Below are 18,733 nucleotides of genomic sequence, written 5' to 3' on the forward strand. Positions count from 1 at the left end.
ACGCAATATTAAAAAAAAAAAAATCTCATTGCTGTTGTCGTGTGGATGTAGCCTCACGTATCACACGATAGCCACCAATCAGGGAAGGCAAAGGCCATCACATATTTCCTCCAAGGCACATGAAGCCAGCAAACCACGTCTTTTCAAGCTGCTGTTCATAGTGGTGCAACACCCTCTGAGGAAATTGATATCCACCCATTTCTTCATGCATGAGCTCATAGACACCCATGATTGGCTAGTGTTACTGTGATTGATAGGGGAGTGTGTGCGCCACCCCTCCTTTCCTTTGAGTATGGCCAATTTTGCGCTCTTGAATTCCTGGTCACGGATTGTTGGGAGTCGAACTCACAATCTCCAGGCGATAGTTCAAAAGCTTTTCTGTAAGTGCACTTGCTTTTCATAAATCATTAATTTAGAATCCCCTTAAGTGTCCCAAGTAGTTAATAAGGGTGTTTTCACACTTGGTCCCTTTCAGCCATCTAACCGAACTCAGATCGATGACTCAGCATTTTTTGCACATATGTGAACGCTCCAACCGTACCCAGACCCCTTTAAAGCGAACCGAACTGAGACCACCTCAGGAGGTGGTCTCAGTACGGTTCGCTAAAAATCAACGGTACAGTTCGCCTAATCTGCGCATTGTGAACAAAAAGCGCACCGAGTTCACTTCGCCTTTTTCACTGTCGTTTAACCTTCTTCGTTTGCCGTAGTTCGTCACGTGACTGTAGCAGGAAAACTCAACTTCCTTTTGGAACTTACCACAGCCGCTGGAATAAATTTATTTTCCTTAATCCGCACTATTTTGATCAAAGAATACAGTAGGGCAAGCATGGCAGCAGACATTTTGATTCAAGAGAAAATTACCCAGAATTCCGTGCACTGGGGGTCTGAGGGCTCTACAGGACCTGGTGTGAACAGAAAGAGGACTGAGGCCCCATCAAAGCTTAACTGGACCAGAAAGAGAACCCAGTCCTCTTTGTAATAAATTCACAGTGTGAACACAAAAAGAACTGAGTTCTTTTTCTGTTGGTCCACTTTTTGGTCCACTTAAAGAGGACTGAGTCTGATTCCTTTAAAGGGGACCAGGTGTGAAAACACCCTAAGTTCCACAAAGATTTAGGTGTCCTGTGTTGAAACTAGGTATTCTCTAACAAGGTTTCATCTGTTTAAACTTGTCCTTCATGAATTACAATCTGTAGCATTGTTAATATGGTTGGGTGCCTCAAAAAACTGCCTTACAGCTGCCCCTGCACCATGCATCAACAATGTATTTGTATTTCTCCCTTTTAGTGTACGCTGATCTCTGGAAAACAGGCATGTTTGAGAGGATGACTTTGCAAACAGATGAGGATGAGCACAGCATTGAGATGCACCTGCCTTACACTGCCAAAGCAATGGAAAGGTAGTGATCGCATGGCTTGCAATCATGAACCATCCTGGTCTGGTCATTGGGTACATCGAATAAGGTCACAAAACCATGTTCAATAATGCAGTAATGTATATTACATAGTTGTATATGTTGTGCATTTTATGCCGTCCTGAAAAATGTTGCACGCAACGCTTGTCAGGTACTCGGTTATTAGCTTTTGCTCATTTGAGGGGTTCATGGCAGTCGCTGTCTACCAGTTTTTTGCAGTTTTGACTCCAAGTGATTTTGATGTTCTGTTTCCTCAAGATAGCAAACCCAGTGTTGGCGCTGGATACAGGTCCATATTAGAATGAGACCTCATAGATGTTTACAGAAACTTAAACATTTAGATGGGAATACACCATTACAGTGATGGAACCTTATAAAATGCTAAATTATGTTTAGATGAATGAACAAATGCATACTATTATACACTCACTGTCAACTTTTAATAGGAACACCAATACACTTTTTTTTTTTTTTTTTTTTTTTTTTAAATGCAAGTGATTCAAGGGCCTGATGGAGCCATCAAACTAGATGAAAAGTGACCCATGGCACAAAGCACATTACTATGACATCACAAATAAGCAATAATGACAAATTAATTTGACAACATTATTTAATTAAGGCCAAAAAATATGCACTCGAAGCTGTCTTAAAGGTGCTGTGTGTAAAGTTATCTGAAATTTTCAGGTTTATTTATTTCAATTTTGCATGGCATTTTCATGTGTGTCTCAAGAACAAAATCATGCGGACTAGATGTGATCATTTTGATGTGCAAAGGATCGCTTTTCTCTGTTTTGGGACCGTTTTCCTAGCTCTTGGGGTAAACAGTATGGCCCTTATGGAAATAGCCAAACACGAGGAGCTTTAACTAATTAGCATAACTATGGAACTGCGTCACACCAAGATGACAACGCACAGAAAACATCGTGACTCTGCATCCACCTTGGAGCGTTTTGAGTCACGGGTATGTAATTTGTGGTTGACATTCGCAAATGGATCCAGAAACCAAAGACGAATATATATTTTCTCTGTTACTGCTTTTGTGTTAGTTTTTCTCTCCAATCAAAACATTAGGTGGATAACGCCATACTCACTACCGTGGAGTCGAGCCCATGCATTCTAAGACCCCGTCCACACGTAGCTGGGTAAATGCTAAATCAAAGATATTTTTCTATGTTTTGGCCTGTCATCCACATGAAAACACATCAAAAACGAATATTTAAAAAAACTCCGGGCAAAGTGAAGATTTTTGAAAACTCCGTGTATGCCTTTTCGTGTAGACAGAGATAACCGGAGTTTTGCGTTTTAGAACGTCACAATCTGCGCCAAAAAAATGACGACAAATCTGCCCTGATGTCAAACGTGCGACCTTTGTTTACTGCAGAAGCCAGATTAAGCATGGACAAAGAGTAATGGATCAGATTAGTGCCTTGAAAGCGTTAATTATTGTGCAGGTGCTATTTACATGTTTAATTTTAGAAGCCCAACTACTGACAAGATTCCCAATCAACGTTTTCTTGCGTCTTTTGAAGTTTATACTCCAAAATTGTGTTTAGAAGCAGTTCTGTCTCCGAGACTGTCCAGACGAACGAGCTTGGCGCCATGTTTTATGTTTAGGCGGAAGTGACTCCAACAGAGGGCTATTCTGATGTGATTAGGGGGTAGGATTTGGGGAAATAATGCCATCTACAGGTTTGGAATGCTTATGAATGTGATTGAAAACGCAGATGTTCGGTTATGTGTGGAAGGGATTTTTTTCGAAGACGAGGTGGTGTGGATAAAACATTTTTATAAACGGAGGGGGGAAAATGTTCGGTTTTAAAAATACCCGGCTACGTGTGTACATGGCCTAAGGCTAAGATAGCAAAACACTAGTTAGAATGATTATTATCTGTCCAAAAAAAATTATAGGAAATCCAGCCTTGTTCTGTCCTGCAGTTGCACTCACTAGGCAGGCTTTCCTTTTCTGCTGGTTTTTAGTTCACGGGAGAGCAGAGTCCACCATGTTTGCCCATGCCGACTTGTTTTGGTTAAAAGTAGGTCAAACACGCCCCACTGTGGTTATTGTTGCTCACTTGCTTCAGCAATCTCCGAAATCGTAAAATGTGGGACGCATTTTATCTCGACAAAACACGTAGACATAGGATACATGGTGTGTGCAGCGGCGAAACATCTCGAAACTGCAATAGAAATAGAACATTTTGCCCCGAATTCAACTTTGTAGTCAGCACCTTTTAACCCTCTGGGGTCTGAGGGTATTTTCTGGCACTCTAATGATTTTGGCATGCTCTGATTTTGTCAATTTCAACAAATCTAAGCAGTATTTTCAAAGTCGTATGACTTTTTTTTTGTATTCAGCACAAATTCAGCTACAATAATATCTATGTAGTATGTATGTCATGATTGTACCTTAAAAAAAAAAACAGATAAATGAAGATGTAAAAAGCAGTTTTAGAACTGTGTTGAAATGTGTTCTAAATGTGTTGTGAATGTGTTCTTGCCCATTGTGACGAACTGTTTTGGTCACTTGAGGTGATTCTGTTCAGTCTTAGGAATGTATCAAGCACAACCTTAAATCTGCTCCATTTGATTTGGACAATTAACTGGCCATCAAAAAAATGACGTCCTATAGAGGGCTACCGCGTGACGTCACCGTACCGCGAGATTTTGTTAGGGCGCCATATTGGAAGACCTCAAGTACATACATACTCACAATATAAAACAAACTACGAGCGAGAGTGAAGTGACACGATGGCTGATAATTCGGGTTATGTGAGTACATTACCAGCTGCAGAAAGGGCACGGTATGTGGAGAAACTGGCTGTGATTTGATGGGTTTGACCCATATGATAAGACTCGCAGCAAGGGAGAATGGAAACATAAGGAGGACCTGACACTAATTCTGCCATTTGTTTGCTACCCAGACATTGTAAACTATTTGTTGTTTACACCCAGTGCCTCCACTGCTGATGACTTGAAAGCCTACAAAGGGCTACAGGCTTACAATTACGTTGTTAGTGGCTTGGTTCGTGATATTACAGCTGTTGTTAAGAATAACCTACACATAGTTATGGCCAAGGTAATCTTGTTGATATCTTTTAATAATATATCTTTTCAGTTGAAAAAGTAATACTTTTTGTTACTATTAAGGTATCCATAATTTAGGTTAATTTATCCAAATTATACACATGTATTTATGATATATGCCTACACAACAACTATGCTTTATTTATATAATAGGAGGGAGAGCAAGCCCCAAACCATCCTTTATTATTATTATTATTATTATTATTATTATTATTATTATTAAATTGTAGAAGTCTGGGAGGCTTGCTCCTCATACAGTTATCAACTTGGGGCCAATTTAGCATGTTTTAAATCTGAATTTCTTGCGTTTGCTTACCTCAAAGTGTCCACAGATCATGCACAGACTAAAGGCCTCTGCATGCTCTTGCGACAAGGCTTTCGCAGATAGCTTTTCGCAGACAGTTGTAATTTATCGTTGAGCGGGGAGTAAGAGGCGTGCGCGATGTTATTCACCGCCACAACGCAAGGGGGCGCGAAGTCGCGAAATCGCTTGGAGTAGTTGGTGGGTGCAGTTAGTGGAGTGTTTATCCTCCGGTTACTTATAATAACTAGAACTAGAACTGGAGTCGTATAGATGTACGTACTTCCTCACTTCCTCGATCAACCGCTCTTCGTGCTGCTCCATCTTCGCTCGTGTTTTTAAAAATGGCGGTAGTGAAAACAAACTAAACCGGGAAAGTAGGGAAGCGGAAGTGCGTGTACAGCGGATGTAGAGTGGACCAATCAGAGCCCTCTTGTCTGCGATGCTGTCTGTGAGGCTTCTGCGGTGGTCACAATTTTTGGGAGGTGCGCACAGAGCGTCTGTGAAGGTGGGGGGGCTATGCAGACACCATCTGCGACACCGTCTGCGAGGACTGGGTTGTCAGCATAAATTGGCCTTTATCCATTATATCCAGTTTTTTGCCAAGTCTCACACATGTTTCTTTCAAGTCTACTGTTGGGCCAATAAATCATAAATAAAACAGCTCAGATTTGTTTAAGTCGTTTGCCACTCCACTTTATTCTCGTGGGTTCACATACCGCTGCCGTTATTTCCCCCTAATCACGAGTTTGTTGGTCTTCCGATATGGCGCAGGGTCTGTTTACTTCCGGTTTTGGGTGACATCAGTGAAATCCCTCTATTGTTCTGGCATAAAGGGTTGGCAGTGTGAAGTGAGAAGTGTGAAAAATTTCCATTCAATGAAGAGTGAAAACCCCTCCCACCGCCATCTCTTAATCCCATCAGATTAGGGCTGAACGATTTTAAGAAAAAATTGAATTGCGATTTTTCTGGCAGATATTGCGATTTCGATTTCAACCACGATTTTTTTTCTTTAAATCGAGTTTCAGTGCAAATTAATTAATACAATGAATTCCATAAAGCTAATGCAAGAATGAAAACTGAGGTCAACAGATTTCAAATGTAGGCCTGTTTATTAACATTGAGTGCCTGAGTATTAGTCTGAAAAGCCATAAGGATAGCTCATAACACAGTATCCATAATATACAATGACTGTATACAGTCATTAATAATATATGCCATTGATTACATCTGTTGTCATCTTGTAAGAAAAAACATTGAGGAAAAAAAAAAATGCCACTGCATCTCTCTGCCCCTAGGCGTTCCACAGTTAAACACAAGCAGTATTGGAAGACTTCAAAGTTTACCCATGAAAGGGTTAATTTTTCTAGTCTTCTCACAACCCGTCTTAAAATGCAGATGATCCACGAGTTACACATTTGTATACTGAAAACCTGTGTTCTTGAAGCATTTTGCAATAAACTTGTGTGAAATTAATGCAAAAATATTGAATATAAGATGCAGAGAGCCAGGTAAGAAAAACTGTTCGCTTCCACGGCTCCTCAAGATCGACAATGAGAAGCGCGAGACCGTTCCTATGGAATTCTAATTCTTCGCATATGAATTCTAATTCTTCTAATTCTAACCTTGCCACATATTATTCATCATTTTAATCATGAAATAAACGACTTGTATGAAATTATTTATACTTTTTAACATAAATTGTAATTCACATCTATATGAATTCTACTTTGGCCGCTACACTGCTAATGGCGATAGACAGCTTTTCTATGGCGTTTGTATTGTTAAAGTAGCCTTGCGCTAACAGTTTGTCAGCTAACGACAGCTTGACAGCAAACTTGTCAGCGTTTCCTTTTTTCCCCTCCCAAACTGTATTTCAGTGTTCCGAAACAGTCAAGACCTACTTCAGGCAAACGAATTATGATTGTTACCGGTAAACTGACTTTAAGGGACAGAGAGGGCAGAGTAATATAGCAGAGACTAGAGGGACTCTGCGAAGATAATATGCACTCTTAATTACAAACATACACACTCGCACAAACACAGGTTCCTCATCTCATTATCTCTAGCCGCTTTATCCTGTTCTACAGGGTCGCAGGCAAGCTGGAGCCTATCCCAGCTGACTACAGGTGAAAGGCGGGGTACACCCTGGACAAGTTGCCAGGTCATCACAGGGCTGACACATAGACACAGACAACCATTCACACTCACATTCACACCTACGGTCAATTTAGAGTCACCAGTTAACCTAACCTGCATGTCTTTGGACTGTGGGGGAAACCGGAGCACCCGGAGGAAACCCACGCGGACACGGGGAGAACATGCAAACTCCGCACAGAAAGGCCCTCGCCGGCCACGGGGCTCGAACCCGGACCTTCTTATTGTGAGGCGACAGCGCTAACCACTACACCACCGTGCCGCCCCAACACAGGTTCCTGTACTTACCAATTGCAAGATGCAGTCTGTGTCCGAAACACTACAGTCTGGTCCATTGGTTAAGTTCCATTGCTTTTATCATATTTGTAGCGTTGCCTGTTGTTATGCACATCTGGGCCTCTTCTTTTAGACCCCAGCTTGGCAAACACTCTTTCAGCCCCATGGCAATATTCTCTCCGGTGTGGTCAGTGGGGAAGTATGCGGTCTGCAGGCAGCGACTTCTCAACTCGAAGTTGGCATTGACGAAATGCACTGTCAGACTCGTATATGACTCGGTCGTTCTGCTTGACCACATATCAGTAGTTGACACATAAAACACTATCTTCCAGCTCTTTCGCCACCTTGGCCTTACATTCTGCGTAGAGCTGTGGGATGGCAACCTGATTGAAGTATGTGTGGAAGGGCAGAACATACCTCTTATCCATTGTGCGGAGTAAACTTTTAAACGAGTCTTTGGTGACCGTGTTTGCAGGCACCATGTCCTTCATAATGTAGTTTGTTACTGCAGCAATTATCTCCTTGTGTCTTCGGCTACTTCTGTCATACGGAGTTACACTGGCAAAAGAAGTTGTAATTGTTGTCTGTTTGGCCGAAGTACTTTCACTACTACTAGACGTCTCATGGGTCTTTTTCGCCATGCACTCTTGATGCAAATTCGCGTGGTGAACTTTCAAGTGGCGGTATAAATTAGTAGTGTTTCCACCGGATGTAGCCACTTTTGCACGACATGTTTTGCACAGCACCTGTTTCTGATGTTCGTCTGAAGCTTCAAATCCAAAATACTGCCAAATGGCCAACGTGCTGTTTTTCTTTGGGATCAAATCCCCTGACTCCGCTTCAGCTCCCGCTTCAGCCATGTCTGAAATTGAATGACCAGCTACACTGATTGGAGTAGATAACACGTGACCTGTCCACGCGCAGCATGCAGCTTCTTGATTGGTAGCTGACACAGAGCGTTTTTACACCATGCTGGGGCAATACGCAGAGCATACATGTGTGAAATTATTGACGAAACAAAACATGGGTCAGTTTAGGAGCACTGAGAAAAACCACGGCTTTGACGATCCCAAAATCGTGTTGTCCGAGATCGCGATTTTCGGTCGAAAACGATAGATCGTTCAGCCCTACATCCGGAGATGCCTACTAGTACGGATTGGCCGTATTTTGTACGGAAAAGTTACGTAAATACGATGTTACGGCAAACAGTGTTATCCTGTACGGAATTATTATAAAGTCTTAAATTCCAGTGAGTTGTTTTTAAATGTCCAAGCGACTTTTTCAATCCATGCGCGATTCACGGCTAGGCTATTTATTTTTATGACAACCACACATGCTGTGTGTGACATGCGCAGATTCCGCACATGCTGTGTGTGACATGCGCAGATTCCGCACATTTGTTCGCGCTATTTTCGATACGGTAGAATGGCCGTGCATTACACCCAGTCAAAAGGGCAATGGATACGCGCACTGCAAACTGTGTAGAACTGACATTAACATCACTCATGGTGGTCGCGATGACTGCACGTGGCATGTCAACTCCAAAAAACATATGGAGTATGCTGAAATGGCGAGTCAGGCGGAAAGTAAATCTGGGGGTATCCAGCAGTTTTTTACGAAATCTGTGGATGAAAAGACACGGAACGTGACACGTGCTGAAGCGGTGATGGTTGACCGATGCTTGGAGTTGAACTTGCCAATTAGTGCCATGAAATGTGAGTTAAACTTATTCAGTTTCTTTTTACATGTCTGATTTTTATTCACTGAAATATCAAACACTGGCTGTACTTCTTTAATTCAAAGTCTTTTCAGTGTTGCGAATGTACATGTAGTATGATCAAAAACAGAATTTTATGATTAGTGCTGTTGGGATTGTGGCAAAAAATTGATCATTCCATTGTTTTGAATACAATTATAAATGTCATTTTATTCAATGTCTCTTCTGAAGCATTATGCTGAAGTATTTATATATTGGGACATTAAGATAACAATGTCGGACTCTCTTTGGCATGAAATAAGAAATTTTTTAAAAATTTTATTAGAATCCGTAAACAGGTAGAACATTTTGCCAGGCAATATAATATAATACTTTTGAGGAGTTGCATTCAATACCAATGATTGGTAGTCAACCATAATGTCTGCAAACAGGGAACACTATTGTATTTATAAAAATGTGATCTATTGTATGCTCTAGAAATTTGTTGAGTGGAAATTCAGTTGAGATGGCTGCTCGCGTTTTGTTTATTCAATTCACACAAAACAGTTCTTTTTAATAATTTAAATGTTAAACATATTGGTATATACACCTCTTTATAATGGAAATGTGCATAAATTGTTACTGAAAGTCATTCCAAAATACTGAAAAATGTTTTCAAGAATACTGAAATTCAAAATTTGGGGTAGGCATCTCTGCCTACATCAGATTAACTCTTATAATTCCATCAGGTCAAGTCACAATGGGTAAGGCAATGTTGCCCCCCCCCCCCCCCCCCCCCCCCCCCCCACACACACACACACATTCCAACACAGTTCAAAAACTGCTTTTTACAACAGCTTCATTTATCTGGTATTTGACACTATTCAATGTGTCTTGAAGTTATCTTTTTTACTATTTTGCTCAGTTCAGAGCCACAACCAACTTTCTTACTCTGTTACACAATTACTCTGTAATTTTGCTCCAATTCCACATTTTACTCTCTAAACTCAGTCAAGCAAAATTAACTATTTTTATAGAAAATAGTTGCTGGAAAAATTGCTCCAGTCATTTTTCCTGTGCATGCACTACAGCGCGCACACAACCGATGAGTTCATAGGAAATATTTACACTTACTCAAGCTGATCTTTTGCTGGATTGAGTCAAAGTTTAAATTAAAAAAAAAAAAAAAGACACTGTCATTCTCAAGATTGAACTGAATCGCTATCATGAATTGAATCGCTGTCCTGAATTATGAAATGAATCAAGAATTGAATCACTGTCCTGAGTCAGCCGAAGCGCATAAAATCCGCGTGCCATCTTGCAACAAGTTTTACCTCCAAATAGCCTGAACTATGTCTGACAAATTTTATCCTGTTTATGGTGGGTGTTCCCACCGCGAAAGAGAAACCAATTGAAAGAGTGAAAGTGATCATCATGCCTTTACCACGTGAATAGTCTTTTATGAATGCATAAGTGCATGCTCAGTGCTCCGACTGCACTGTGACTCAGTAAGGTGACAAGTTTTATGTTTCATCTAATTTGGATAGCTTAAAACCATAGTATTATTTGGCAGTGAGCGCATAAAGTGTAAAGTTTCTGTCAATGTTTATCAAGCTTGTATGATAAATATCTTCAAGTTTTTTATCTAAATGCATGATCATCTCATTCTAAACCTGTCGAGCTTTGCCAGCAAAGCTCTTGACCTCAAAGGGTTAAATGCATCCATATTTGGAGCAGTGGGAAATACAGATATTGGTAGCGAGTCCCACATCCTACTCGTTCTAGCAATATAGAAAGAAAGATGGAGGTTGGTGTTTGACTTGAGTATGTTCACAGCATATGGCCACTCAGTCAGTTGAGTTACTTTTCCACTGGGGACTCCTGTAGGCAATATTCTGGTCAGCTCGACAGATGATTGCATGAAGTAATAATAGTAGAAAATATGCAGTGAAGCAATGTTTCTCCTGTGCTCCAGTGGGAAGACGCCCACCTTACAGGGGTAATCAACGTTTTAAAAGGCAGAGAGATTTCCTCTGCAGCCTATCTAATAACTTTAGTGCTGTGGTACCTGCTCCGCTCCACATTGGGGAAGCATACTGCATGAGATGTCGGAATGTAGGCCTTGTAAACGGTGATGCAAGCTTGTAGGAGAAGTAGATTTCTTGTAGAACCCAAGATGTATATCCTCTTTGCCATTATTTTTGGCAATGCCAAATATGTTCGGAGTCCATGGCTGTGATGGTGACAATGAGCAAACTTATGCTCTGCACAGGTTTCAGCTGACTTTAAAAAAAAAAAAGAGAGAGGAGGGTGAATTCATTTTTTATTTTGGATTTACTTTCTGCTCATGGTCCTCTCAGTTTTGCTTGCATTGAAGGTGAGACATGAATTGGAAGCCCACTTTTCGATTTCATCTCAGTCACCTTGGAGACTCTCTGAACATGTGGTTCTAAGACCCAGATTTTTTATGGTAACATGGAGTGCCGAGTCATCTGCAGATAGGTGCAGATTATTTTCTAGTTGTGAAGCCAGGTCGTCTATATACAACCCCGATTCCAAAAAAGTTGGGACAAAGTACAAATTGTAAATAAAAACGGAATGCAATGATGTGGAAGTTTCAAAATTCCATATTTTTTTCAGAATAGAACATAGATGACATATCAAATGTTTAAACTGAGAAAATGTATCATTTAAAGAGAAAAATTAGGGGATTTTTAAATTTCATGACACCAACACATCTCAAAAAAGTTGGGACAAGGCCATGTTTACCACTGTGAGACATCCCCTTTTCTCTTTACAACAGTCTGTAAATGTCTGGGGACTGAGGAGACAAGTTGCTCAAGTTTAGGGATAGGAATGTTAACCCATTCTTGTCTAATGTAAGATTCTAGTTGCTCAACTGTCTTGGGTCTTTTTTGTCGTATCTTCCATTTTATGATGCGCCAAATGTTTTCTATGGGTGAAAGATCTGGACTGCAGGCTGGCCAGTTCAGTACCCGGACCCTTCTTCTATGCAGCCATGATGCTGTAATTGATGCAGTATGTGGTTTGGCATTGTCATGCTGGAAAATGCAAGGTCTTCCCTGAAAGAGACGTCGTCTGGATGGGAGCATATGTTGCTCTAGAACCTGGATATACCTTTCAGCATTGATTGTGTCTTTCCAGATGTGTAAGCTGCCCATGCCACACGCACTAATGCAACCACATACCATCAGAGATGCAGGCTTCTGAACTGAGTGCTGATAACAACTTGGGTCGTCCTTCTCCTCTTTAGTCCGAATGACACGGCGTCCCTGATTTCCATAAAGAACTTCAAATTTTGATTCTTCTGACCACAGAACAGTTTTCCACTTTGCCACAGTCCATTTTAAATGAGCCTTGGCCCAGAGAAGACATCTGCGCTTCTGAATCATGTTTACATACGGCTTCTTCTTTGAACTATAGAGTTTTAGCTGGCAACGGCGGATGGCACGGTGAATCGTGTTCACAGATAATGTTCTCCGGAAATATTCCTGAGCCCATTTTGTGATTTCCAATACAGAAGCATGCCTGTATGTGATGCAGTGCCGTCTAAGGGCCCGAAGATCACGGGCACCCAGTATGGTTTTCCGGCCTTGACCCTTACGCACAGAGATTCTTCCAGATTCTCTGAATCTTTTGATGATATTTTGCACTGTAGATGATGATATGTTCAAACTCTTTGCAATTTTACACTGTCAAACTCCTTTCTGATATTGCTCCACTATTTGTCGGCGCAGAATTAGGGGGATTGGTGATCCTCTTCCCATCTTTACTTCTGAGAGCCGCTGCCACTCCAAGATACTCTTTTTATACCCAGTCATGTTAATGACCTATTGCCAATTGACCTAATGAGTTGCAATTTGGTCCTCTAGCTGTTCCTTTTTTATACCTTTAACTTTTCCAGCCTCTTATTGCCCCTGTCCCAACTTTTTTGAGATGTTACTGTCATGAAATTTCAAATGAGCCAATATTTGGCATGAAATTTCAAAATGTCTCACTTTCGACATTTGATATGTTGTCTATGTTCTATTGTGAATACAATATCAGTTTTTGAGATTTGTAAATTATTGCATTCCGTTTTTATTTACAATTTGTACTTTGTCCCAACTTTTTTGGAATCGGGGTTGTACATTAAGAAGAGCAAAGGGCCGAGTACGCTCCCTTGAGGGACACCATCAAATAAGGGACTTGTTGGGTAGATATATCCATCAAGTCCCACAGCCTGCTGCCTGTTGCATAAAAATGAAATCCAGCCATGTAAGTCTCCTTGAATACCAAACACAGTCAGCTTGACCAGAGGATCACAATGCCATACTCAATCAAAAGCTTTCTTGATGTTGAGGGGGAAGGACTCTGATTTCTTGCTGGAATTGAAGGCATTATTTCACTACTGAATGATGTAAGAAAGCATGTCTACTGTGGCTCTTTCTCACGGAATCCATACTATGTGTCAAAGATGAAATTTGTCTGGATGTTTTTGGAGGTGGTCTGAGAGGAGGCTTTCTATGACCTTGTAAATTATGGGCAGGAGAGATATTGGTCTATAACCTGCACATTTATGTAGTTGAAGCTGAGAAAAGATTTGACACTTGAAAATTGGGGGGGGGGGGGGGTCATCTGGCATTTTTCCAATTTCATTGAGCCTGTTTGTATGATGGCCTCAGATTCTTGTTGTTCACCAACAGAAGTGAAACCTGATGTGGTCTTTGGCTGTTGTAGCTCATCCACTGCAAGGTTTCATGTTTTGTGCTGGCTGAGATGCTTTTCTGTTCACTGCGGCTAAAGAGTGATTATTGGGGATTCTTTATCCTTTCTGGCAGCCCAAGCCAATCTGGCCATTTTTGTCTGACCTGTCTTATCAAAAAGATGTTTCCACCCACAACACTGTCACTCAGTCTGGGTGGTTACCACCACCACCACGCACACCCCATTCTGTGTAAAGTCGAGACACTATCGTACGTGAAAATGCCAGGAGGTAAACAGTTTCTCAAATGCTCAAACCAGTCCATTTGGTACCAGCAACCATGCCGACCCATGTTTGGACATGTATCTGCATGATTTTATGCATTGTGCTGCTGCCACATGATTGGCTGATTAGCTATCTGCACAAATGAGCAGGTATACATGTGTTCTTAGTAAAGTGGACAGTGAGTGTATATTCCATATAAATTAGACATGTAATAATAATGGTTGTCATCCTTCTAAATCACAGCTTCAAAGATGAGTTCAGCATTGTTCCAGTGCTGGTGGGAGCTCTGAGTGAATCAAAAGAGCAGGAGTATGGCAAGCTGCTCAGCAAATACCTTGCTGATCCCTCCAACCTTTTTATTATTTCATCAGATTTTTGCCACTGGGGTGGGTCTTTCTCTCTGTACACACACACACACACACACACACACACACACACACACACACAAAACCTTCTGAGTTGAGTGCAAACCTCACAAAATATAGAGACCAGCGAGAAAGCTTGCATAAGACCCTGATACAAACGAATGTTAATCACTAAATGCGGATGTATGTGTAGTGTGCACATTCACACAAGAAATATTAAACCTTTTGACATCTGAAAATGTCCAGAAACTGAAGCAAACATTATAATTTCATGTCACAAAATACTAAGTTTGGTAGGACAGCTTGAATGACCAAGATATATGTATATTAAAATTTAGATATGCAAAATGGATCTGTTAATTTCTCGGGACCGATCCTGATTTTATAACGGCCATTGTTTTTGTTTTCTCAGGAAAATTCCATTGTGTTTGCAAGCTTTTTTTTGTTGTTGTTGCTCTGTATTGACCCTTCTGATGATTGCAAACAAAAAGACATGTACACACACCCTGGTCGCAAAAAGACCTGATGAGCTGCAATCAGATGCTGCTTGGCTGTAATCTGACTCAAGAATTTAAAAAAAAAATAATAATTTAGGAATCAGATTTACATTGGTTAAAATGTTATCCAGTTATTGTTATGGAGTACCACGAACACAAGGAGTGCTGTTATGCAAAATGAACTTTCAAATGGTGTAACTCTCTTGGAGACCCTTATGGCTTGTTTCTTAGTAGCTAAATAAGGTGGTGGTCTAGCCTGCAATAGCTGGACATGTATGTTGCATAGAAACTGAGTGTTTGTTTATTCTTGGAAGAAATTAAGGCATACAAGCATGTTGATGCTTACTCGAAACTTTGTTGTTTGTAGTCATGTTCGAGGTATAATGTTTTATGATGTAATCATAAAATAAAGTGAACAAAGGTAGCTAGCTAAATGTGTCCGTTATAGGCAACTCCTCAGTAAGAAACGCCTCCTAATTATCTAGGGTCAGATAGGTCATTTCATGATGTAGATTTTAAGCTACAAAGTTTTGTTAAGCCAATATAAATTAGGCATGTTGGCTAATTAGCAAACTAAACCTGTTAAATTCTTAGTTGGTTCACTTTTATGATAGCTGAGATTAAGCGGACACTGCAAGATTAGATCTTCTCAGACCAGTTATCCCTCCTTTTAAAGATATTTTTTGGGGCTTTTTGCACCTTTATTGGATAGGACAGTGTAAAGACAGGAAATGATCGGGAGAGAGAGACGGGGAGGGATCGGGAAATGACCTCAGGCCGGAATCGAACCCGGGTCCCCAGATTTATGGTATGGCGCCTTATCCACCTGAGCCATTGTTTGTTTGTTTGTTTGGCAGTAGGGTTGGGTATCGTTTATTTTATCAATTCTGATTCTGCTTATTGATTCTGATTTTGAAACCTATTGAAAACAATAGGGTGCCAAGACTTTTGAACAGTACTGTGTTTGACAATATTTATATATCGGCGTCTTTTTTGTTATATCATCCACGTCTAGGTTTAAAAAAAAAAAAAACTGCGCTGCGTCATGGCACAAGATAATGTTGGAGTTTAAAATTTAGTGCGAAGGTTGTGGGTGTTTTATACAGACCTGGCAACCTGTAACTGAATCAGTGCAGCCGGTCTGTCATGATGCAGTGCAGGGTTTCTTTTTTTTTTTTGTGTGTTTTTATAAACCTAGAGGTGGATGATATAACCAAAAAAAAAAGTATAAATATTTTGCACGGGACTATGTTCCTCTGATAACAGAAACAAAGCTCCAGCTCTCTCTGTTCTTAATCTGTTCTGTTCTTTCAGGATATATCATGCATGTTGCTCCTTGTTGTTTTTTTTTTTTTTTAAATGCCAGAGTTGTTTGAAACCAATCTGGGTTTTCTGTGTCTAATAAGGAAGCGGCTTCACCTGTAAGAAAATCAAAACACTCATGAAGGAGCGGACTCAAATGCGAGCAGAAAAAAAAAAAACGAGATTCTTCAGCAAACTCTTCTATCCTCACTTCCAACATATGTTTTTGTAAAATACATTTTAAATACAATCATGAATTTCTTTGGAGTTTTCGGGCTTGGCTCCTCTCCTCGTATTCTTGAACCACTCATTTCCCTGTTGAAGCAATTGCTTCTGTTTAACATTTTTCTTGATAGCGGGGAGACTGTACTTGCCTTTTATCTATTTCTCTGTTTTGAACAAGGAAAAACAGCACAAAAATTAACCATATTGAAGACAGATTAAGCCTTGGTTGCATGAAAGACGTCTGTATGACCCCAGCTGTGATGTGTGACGTCATGCACAAGGGTCTATAAACAGTAAGCATACCATACTACAACAGCGGGGGTATATAAAATAACTTGCAAATCAGTAAATGAAAGAAACTAAGAAAACAGCCAAGACATAATGGCGGATACGTAGTGAGGGACGCTTTTAGGAACTGAAATAAGCTGCGTGAGAGCAGGCCGAGAGGTAGCGCGGGAACGGGCCGCGTAACAACAAACAACGCAATGCCTCTGAAGAGAGCTCCTACGGTCAAGTAGATTGACGACATTAAAAAATCCCTCGACTTTCTGGGTGAAGAAATCTCTGCTGTCAGGATGCAGCAGAAGACCATCCTGGACCTGGTGGAAGAGGTCAAAGTTCTGCAGCTGCAGAACACGGAGAAGGCAAAGAGGATTGCCTTTCTCGAGAACCGAGTGGAGGATCTGGAGCAATACACCTGGATAAATGACATCATTGTGACCGGACTGCAGATTAAACCCCGGTCATATGCTGGAGCAGTGGCGAAAGGAGACAGAGAGGAGCAGAACGAGGAGGATGCTAACTCTGTGGAGCAACAGGTGATTGCATTCCAAGCGTATAGAGGTAAAAAGTACTAAAATTGAAGCATGTCACCCTCTCCCACAGAGAAGCAACACAGGCAAACCGGCTGTAATAATAAGATTTGCCAACAAAGTATAAGATGCAACTGTTAAAGCAAGGGAGGAAACTGAAAGGCTCAGACGTTTTTCTAAATGAGCACTTAACCAAAAAAAATGCAGACATTGCAAGAAAGGTGAGACTCCTGAGGAAATGGGAAAATCCAAAACACTTGGACACAAAACTGCAAGATATTCATAAAGCTGAAGGGATCTCCAGAAGAGGCCAAGATCCTGGTCATCCGACATATTGGGGAACTGGACAAATTCTGAGGGAGCCAATCAAAGCAATTTACAATCATGACACAAGGACGGGACACTGGACACAAGAACTGGACACTTTCCTTTATACTGAGCATAAAACACAAGATGTGGAAAATAATATTGATCCGGAAAATAATCTTTTCAGCAACATCAATATCAGCTGCCGGTATTACACTGAATATCAATACAATGCAGCGATCAGAGAAGGAAATAAGATATCAATTATTCATTTCAATATCAGAAGTCTGTATGCCAATTTCCATAAAATGAAGGAATATCTCAGTCAGTTCAATACTCCATTCAATATAATAGCCATATCAGAAACTTGGATCAATGATGAGATGGGAGTAGATTTTGAGCTGAACGGGTATGAATTTAATTATATAAACAGAAAGAACAAAAGAAGAGGGGGAGTGGCAATATATGTTGATAATAGTTTGGAATATAAAATTAATAATAAAATGACGGTAGCTGTTGATGATTGGATAGAGTGTATTACAGTAGAAATATGTTGTGAAAAAATGAAAAATATAACGGTGAGCTGTATATACAGATCTCCTGGATCAAGCATAGAGGTTTTTATAGATTGGATGGAAAGTATGTTTATAAAATCAACACAGAAGGTCATGTACATCTGTGGTGATTTTAACATTGACCTCTTAAATCATCTCATCTCATTATCTGTAGCCGCTTTATCCTGTTCTACAGGGTCGCAGGCAAGCTGGAGCCTATCCCAGCTGACTACGGGCGAAAGGCGGGGTACACCCTGGACAAGTCGCCAGGTCATCACAGGGCTGACACATAGACACAGACAACCATTCACATTCACACCTACGGTCAATTTAGAGTCACCAGTTAACCTAACCTGCATGTCTTTGGACTGTGGGGGAAACCGGAGCACCCGAAGGAAACCCACGCGGACACGGGGAGAACATGCAAACTCCACACAGAAAGGCCCTCGCCGGCCACGGGGCTCGAACCCAGGACCTTCTTGCTGTGAGGCGACAGCGCTAACCACTACACCACCGTGCCGCCCCTCTTAAATCATAAGAAACACAAAATGACAAGAGTTCATTAACTCAATGTTCAGTATGGGACTGTATCCAACTATTACCAGACCAAGCAGGATCACTTCTCACACCACCACTTTAATAGATAATATATTTACTAATATCCTGGAAAATAATACAGAGAGTGGACTATTATTAACAGACATCAGTGACCACCTACCTATTTTAATGTATATTACTGTAATTATAGCAA

The 18,733-nt window shown here is 40.8% G+C and overlaps 1 protein-coding gene across 3 annotated transcripts in view; it reads left to right on the plus strand.

Moving 5' to 3' along the window:
* The window catches only part of memo1 (mediator of cell motility 1), an 88,798-nt gene that overhangs the window by 51,388 nt on the left and 18,677 nt on the right, over positions 1-18,733 (plus strand). For all 3 annotated transcript variants that reach the window (XM_060916839.1, XM_060916840.1, XM_060916838.1), the window contains exons 5-6: positions 1,291-1,402; positions 14,165-14,307. In XM_060916839.1, the coding sequence (XP_060772822.1) occupies positions 1,291-1,402; positions 14,165-14,307 (255 nt within the window). The remainder of the gene's footprint in view (positions 1-1,290; positions 1,403-14,164; positions 14,308-18,733) is intronic.

Source organism: Neoarius graeffei, chromosome 3, assembly GCF_027579695.1.
Source record: "Neoarius graeffei isolate fNeoGra1 chromosome 3, fNeoGra1.pri, whole genome shotgun sequence".
In the NCBI taxonomy this organism is placed as follows: domain Eukaryota; kingdom Metazoa; phylum Chordata; class Actinopteri; order Siluriformes; family Ariidae; genus Neoarius; species Neoarius graeffei.